At 38.9% G+C, this 7,021-nt stretch overlaps 1 protein-coding gene and 1 non-coding gene across 2 annotated transcripts; one reads left to right on the top strand and one right to left on the bottom strand.

Moving 5' to 3' along the window:
- Positions 1 to 274: 274 nt before the first annotated feature.
- On the bottom strand, positions 275 to 2,331 carry LOC110921336 (IRK-interacting protein). Its single transcript, XM_022165636.2, has 2 exons — positions 1,981 to 2,331; positions 275 to 1,807 (listed from the first exon to the last, which is right to left on the bottom strand). The coding sequence occupies exons 1-2, from the start codon at positions 2,065 to 2,067 to the stop codon at positions 443 to 445; spliced, it is 1,452 nt and encodes a 483-aa protein (XP_022021328.1). The 5' UTR covers positions 2,068 to 2,331; the 3' UTR covers positions 275 to 442.
- Positions 2,332 to 5,484: 3,153 nt separating this feature from the next.
- Positions 5,485 to 5,591, top strand: LOC118489660. The gene has a single exon (XR_004887677.1). It is a non-coding gene; the product is annotated as a small nucleolar RNA R71 (small nucleolar RNA).
- Positions 5,592 to 7,021: the final 1,430 nt, after the last annotated feature.

Raw genomic sequence — 7,021 nt, 5'->3', positions numbered from 1 at the left:
TATAATTTATTAACAAAATGATTTCAAGGAAACATCAAATTCATGTAATTTTTCATGAAAAAGAAAAGAAAGATTCTGGAATGCAGCAAGTACCATATTTGTCATCATGTTCATTTCTGTGATAGAAAAAAAGGGATCTTTTACTAACCAATCAACAATTTCATGACAAAAGAAAAGACAATGAAACTGAAGCAAGTCAAACTTCTCAAATCTCAACCACCTTGTTTTTGGATCCCAATTTAAAGCACTTTAGTTTAGTGTTTCAAAAGCCAAATAGACTTCAATCATCAACAACAAACAACATATGTGCAAGACAAAACCAACAAGAACCTCAAACCTTTTCACTTTGATCATAATCTAATAACTATAATATCCAAAACACAACCTTTTTAGTTGTCCGAAAGGCAAACCATAAACACTATCCCAAAACACAATAAATTAATCATAAAGGGGTACTATTAGGTGACACACTTATGTACCCATTGTTGCTATGATACCTGCATATGACTTTGCACTTGACCACATTTCCATAGATGTAGAACCCTGGTTCGACCATGACTCGAACCGTAGGCGACATGAACCTCCTCGCTTTATCCCCACCCATATCCTCCATGTAAATTGGATCGAACCGGACCCCTTTCTCCACTCTAAAAATAGGTAGTCCCGGATGAACCGAATTAGCCAAAAGGTGCACCAACCAAACCGCTTTCGACGCACCAAAAAACGCTTGCAAAAGCTGTTCGGGCCAAGCGCGGGTCCACCCCAACATACCCACCACCTCACTCATCTTCCGATCGCAAAACTTACTAAACTCCTCACTAAACTGTTTAGTCCCATTGTTTAAAACCACCTCCCAACTTAACTCCTTTAACCGCATAAACGATTTAAAATTCTCCTCACACCTATGGATCGGGTTAAGCGTATGATTCGACCCGGATTTCCTAAACCCGGGCGCTTCAAAATCCTCGAAAAACGCTCGGTTGAGGAGCGCTTCGAGGTACAAAAGCAAGATCCTCGGGTTCGTTGTTGACGATATCTTTATCTCATACGGTTGGAGAAGTAACTGTATCCGGTCGTATAACTTCCCACCGTCGATTTGAGGGAGCTGTACGGTTAACGAACGGCTGAGATGCCTCATCGACGTCCTAGACTCCGAAACCGACACAAGGAAATGCTCGATCACTCGATCATGGTCCCCGATCTTGATCGGTTCATAATTCATCGTACTTGATTTATTCGCATTCGCGCAGTCATCCAGACCGGATTTTAGATTATGACAATACAATTCAAGTTTGTTTAGCTTCTTTTCAAGCTCAACCATTGAACATTTTAGCCGTGCAGCTTCTTGCACGGCTTCATCTCGCTTTTTCGTAGCGAGAATGAGCTTATGCGAAAGCTCAGCTACCGCACCCTTCCACTCCTCCTCCTTAACAGGAACCGGAGTCAATCTTTCGGACGAAGATGAACCCGGTTTTGGGCTCTTCTTTAAAGATGAGAAAAGTGATTTGAATAGCCCGTTCGGGCTCGAACCGGAGTGACGTCCGGTGGTGGTGGTGTCAAGTGGAACGACCGAGAACTTTTCTCTAGCACTCGGTCGACATTTGTTGAGCAACACCCCTCGGTCGTCAGATTTGTTTCCGGAGTCACCGTGTGACTCCGGTCTCTTTTTCGACGATTTGAGGGGTGTCCGTTGATGCACACAGTATAATTCTTTATTCGTTTCGGAACAATCACTTGGTGTAACTTTTAAACTCGTCGGCTCACACGACTCGTTTTCTTCTGTCCCTTCTGTTTCACATTCTTGTATCTGCAAAACAAAACACCGTTGAGAAAAACATATTAAAAGCAATAATAAAAGTGTTAAAAAGGGATTTATTATAATTATAAATATTATTTATCTCTCCTATATTACTTTTTTTTTAATAACGTATGGTTAGGTTTTCTTTGTAATTATTAATATTTCTGGGATTTTAAACTTACGGGGGTGAAAGGAGGAAGAAGATGACGCGGGTGAGGAGAGAGCGAAGAAGACGAAGAAGAAGAAGCCGAAGAGAACGAAACATCCATGGAGTGATCTGGAATGAATCAGTATGTAACTTGTGGAAAAAATTTAAGTGATGATATGCATATGTGTGAAGAAATACATAGAAGATAGATAGATAGATCTGTGGGTGTTGTGGTTGAATTGAATGATCGGAAATGGAGGTAATCCGGGTGGGTTAACTCGTCGGGTAGTGAATGATGGTGGTGGGTCCGAGAAATTTGACTGCAGAAGCTGAAGTTGTGAGAGCCATCAAGTATTAACTCCTTTCTCATCTAATCTGCTATATCGTCTTTAGTATCATTATATATAAATGTTGCATAAGGATAGATACAGGTGGTGGTTTTTCAGTTTTCACACATACGTAATTGAAAATAAATAATAACTCTTAAATGTGTTATAAATTATTATAATAGAGAGCGTACCCGCTTAAGACAACGTAAGTTTGAACAGATCTTGACTAGCGATATTGGGTCACTAAAAAAGAAACTCATCGTTGAAAAAAAATATATAATGTATAACACTAGTGCATATTAAGACTGAAGGGAGTGGGGCGTCCTCAAAAGAGGGCGTCTTGCGACACGTGGCGTTTGGGGGCGGCTTGGGGCGTCCTTAAAAAAGGGGGCGTGGTGTTCATGACAACTCAAGATGCCACCAAGACCTCTGATTGGTTGATTTGTTTGAAAAAGGGGGGGGGGGGGGGAGTTCTTGGAATTTTGTTACAACCTAAAATGATGATATATTAATATTTCAAACACTGTTATATTTCAATTCTTCTTTTTTAATAAAATTTAGATAATTAATTAATTAGTTAATGGTCACATTTTATCCTCTTATAAAAAAATAACTATCTCAAGATAACATTTTGTACGTTAATTTGAGTATAATATTGCTATAATTTTTTTAATTAAAAAATGATATTTTACGTGATTAAGAGTATCTAAGGTGAGTAGTAGTTGAATCGTTAACCGGAACTGAACAGAAAACACACGAAACCAAACCAAAATCAACCAAAAATTGAATTAACTGAAAACCAATTAACCCAAACCCGAATTAACCAAAACTGGTTATCAATTTTTTTTGTACCAACGTTTAACCAAAATTAATCAAACCATTCATATTTTCATATATTTCAAGCTTTTATACCTTCAGTTCATGTATGTCATATTTATATCTCTATTTTATGTATGTATACTTCAGTTCATGTATGTCATGTATTTATACGACAGTTTCATTTATTTCTAAGCAAAAGTTTTAATCCAAGTTTGATTTTAGCTATTAACCGGATTAAACGATTCAAACCAAAACCGTCAACCTAACTAAATAGACTATAGACCGATTAACGAACTTTTTTTTAACCAAAACGGTTAATTGTGGATGAGAAAGAAAACTTTAAGTTAAATATGATACTAGGATAATCGATAATAACTGACCTTAAGTTTAAAAAAAATAAAAACAAATTCTTGAGGTTTAAGGTTCATGGTTTTCATAACAGAAGGAAAAAGATCCGACTTCTTGTGTATAAATTTAAGGTGGATGTTGTGTGTTAAACAAGCATTTCCTTGAACAAGAAAATATTAAATATCCCTGCATTATGACGGTTACGCAACTTTATAAAAATAACTAAAATATTTAATGATGGATTCATTTGATTGGTGTGAAATCGTCATGTTCTCACCTAAACTTCATGCGTTACAAAATTAATATACTTTTTTATGTTGTATTAAAGAGATGCTCAATTTTGGTATCTTAAAGTTTGTTAATATGTTAAACCAGTAAGATCAGTGGGTATGGTTGGCTCATCCCTATGAGGATGGGCCGTCACGTCACCGCCACATAAGAGAGGCTTGGAGAGGATGGACCTAAGGGGGTGGGGGATGAACCCCTTTATATATATATATATGTGTATGTACGTATAGATGTGTGTGTGTGAGGAGAGAGGAAGTTGGCCCGTCAAAACCGGCTTGGGGAGGACGATTTGGACGAGAGAAGGGGCGGCGACGGGCATGGGGGGTGGGAAGATGGGGCGGCGACGGGAGGACGGGCCGGAGGACGGAGCCCATACCCTCCGGTCTAAGACTATCCGTACTACGTTGCGTGGTTTCGGTCGATATCTATTTTGGTTCAGTATACCAACCCGAAGAAATATGCTCAAAAGAATATCGACACATGTTTTATATAGACCGACAACCATAAAAATAAATTTAAATTGGACAACTGGTCGGGCTATAAACTAATTGTTAATTGAAATGTAAACGCTATCTTAAATATAAGTTTAATAAAAAAGAACCCCCAAACTAAAACACTAAACATAAAGAAAAGTAAAAGATATAAAAATAACAACGTTAAGAAAAGATAAGACTTAAGTATGTCAAAACGTAGATTAACTGAAACGTACATAGTAATGAGCATAAGAACATATTATATTTGACTCAAATCATGCGGTAAAATTTACGTCAAAATGTGAATTAACTTAAATTTATACCGACACGTACATAAAAATTGTTTGACTCTAATACGTTATAACCAAATGTCGCAGCGGAAATACGAACCTCAAAATTTTTTTCTTTATAAATTTTCTAACATACTCGAAGGGCATTTAAAAGGAATCTATTAAAAGAATTACATCATTTATCTTTAATTAATGTACCAAATATAGCATTCGAATACAAACCAAGTAACCACTCTTTCGTACAACCCATGTTCTAGGTAATGCGCCTTGTGGTCTCTTGGAGAAATTTTGGGCTAGTTGGCTTAGTTGTTTTTCAATGTTTTGGATACTAGCTCGTGGTTTCTAATGTCGGATTCCGTTTGTAGGAATCGATCCGAGTACCTTTTGTCGGTTTCGGAGATGAGGCGTGTGATGAGATCTTCAAGCCTCTCCCGACCCCCTTGTTGTTGTTGAGAGAAATTTTGTGACTCATTTCTTGGTTGCTGTTGAAAGTTTGGTCGTTGATTTTGATTTTGTTGGTTACTACTATTCCCGGGCTCCCTTCAACCAAGGTTAGGGTGGTTCCGCCATCCTTGGTTGTAGGTGCCCGTTGGGGGACCCGACAGTCTAGGTCGATTATCAATGTAGTTTACCATTTCCGTTTGATTTTCCATTTCTTTTATACAACTCCAATTTTCATGTGGCCCACCACACCCTTCACAAGCAATAACCGAGGCCGTTTTTGCCATTTCTAATTTTTTAATTTTCGAAGATAGGGCCTCGATTTGGGCTTGTAAAGAGGTGTTCTCATCTACTTTATAGGCACCCGGGGCAATAGACTTTGAGCCTCGGGGGTGTGCCATTGAAAATTGTTTCGAGCAATTTCCTCTATTTGATTATAGATTTCATTTGGGCGTCGATTACCTAGAAGTCCCCAGAGCTTGAGTCGAGTGTTTGTCTCGTGTGTGGTAACAATCCATTATAGAAAGTGAACACTTGTTGCCACACCGCGAGACCATGATGAGGGCATTTCCTCAATAGCTCTTTGAACCTTTCCCAAGTTTCATATAAGGATTCCCCGTCCTCTTGTGAATAAGTATTTATTTCAGTCATTAATTTAGCGGTTTTAGAGGGCAGGAAATACTTATATAGAAATTTTTGGGCAAGTTCATCCCAAGTGTTTACCGAACCACTTGGGAGGGTGTTAAGCCAAGCCTTGGCTCGGTCTTTTAGTGAGAATGGGAACATTCGGAGGCGGACGACATCGTTTGATGCTCCGTTGATCCGGAAAGTGTCACATATTTCCAAAAAGTTGGTAATATGTAAATGGGGATCTTTATCGGGTAGGCCATGGAAGGTTGCGGAATTTTGGAGCATTTGGATCAAATGCGGCCGAAGTTCGAAGTTGTTGGCATCGACGTTCGGTGCATTGATAGCGGCTCCGAGATTCCGACCGTGGGCCGCAGGTAATCAATTAGGGTACGTTGATCCGCCATTGGGAGTTAGTCCCCCGAAGCCTTCTCTTGATTCTTGACTTTTAGTCTTTTTCTTAGAAAGCGTTCGGGTTCGTCTAGAGGTTCTTTTATGTCTTTATTGGAACTAGAGCTCATGCACTGCGTAGAGAATTCAGGCCCTGCGATTGAGTTCTAAGTCCTGCGATAAAAACAAAAAAGAATGTTGGTTAGATTCTTCACCACGGTCCCGTGGTCGTGTTACAGTTGTTGTTTTCTTGATCCCTAGTTACTGGGGAGATCAGCATGGCCCCGTGGTGCACCTCCACGGCCTGCGGTCACTCTTCTGTAACTTAGAAAACAAAAACTGCCAGTGATTTTGATGGCACGGCCCCGTGTCTGACCGGGCACGGCCCATGCTGAGCTTCTGCAGAATTTGAAAAACTAAGAAAAAATCCTAAAAAATAAAAAAAGCATAAAAATAATTAGGCCGTCGATTTTAAACTTTCTTAAAATCCTTGTGTCCCCGGCAACGGCGCCAAAAACTTGGTGTGCGTTAAGCGTGACATGATTTTATTGATATTTTGAGCCCATTATACGCATTAGTCAAGTTTTAAATTTATAAAACACGATATTATACTAACACTAAACACACACTTGGGCAAGTGCTCCCATCGCGAGCGTAGTATAGTGTTGGTAAGATGCCGAGGTCGTCCAAGGACACAAGTGCTTTTAATACCGGTTTATCGTTAACGTCTAATCAATCTAAATTTTTGAGAAAATTTTTTAAACATGAAAATAAAACTAAAAATGAAAAGATAAATAAAATGAAAAACAAATAGACAAGATAGAATCACTTGGATCCAACTCATCTTTAATGTATCCTTTGATGATTTTCGCACCTTCAGACTTTTTAAGAGATTATCTTAGTTATAGTAGTAGGCCCCTCTTTTGAAGGTGACGTTGCCCTCAACCCAGTGGTTTGAGTTAGCAGGGATACAATCCCAAAGGGTCGGAATATTGAAAGACAATTAAGTAAGTTATTAATGCGAAAAGTGGTAGGCCCCTCTTTTGAAGGTGACGTTACCCTGGGCTAAG

Source organism: Helianthus annuus, chromosome 17 (assembly GCF_002127325.2).
Source record: "Helianthus annuus cultivar XRQ/B chromosome 17, HanXRQr2.0-SUNRISE, whole genome shotgun sequence".
Classification (NCBI taxonomy): domain Eukaryota; kingdom Viridiplantae; phylum Streptophyta; class Magnoliopsida; order Asterales; family Asteraceae; genus Helianthus; species Helianthus annuus.
The sequence above is the reverse complement of the archived record's forward strand: the minus strand, read 5'-3'. Positions and strand labels throughout refer to the sequence as shown.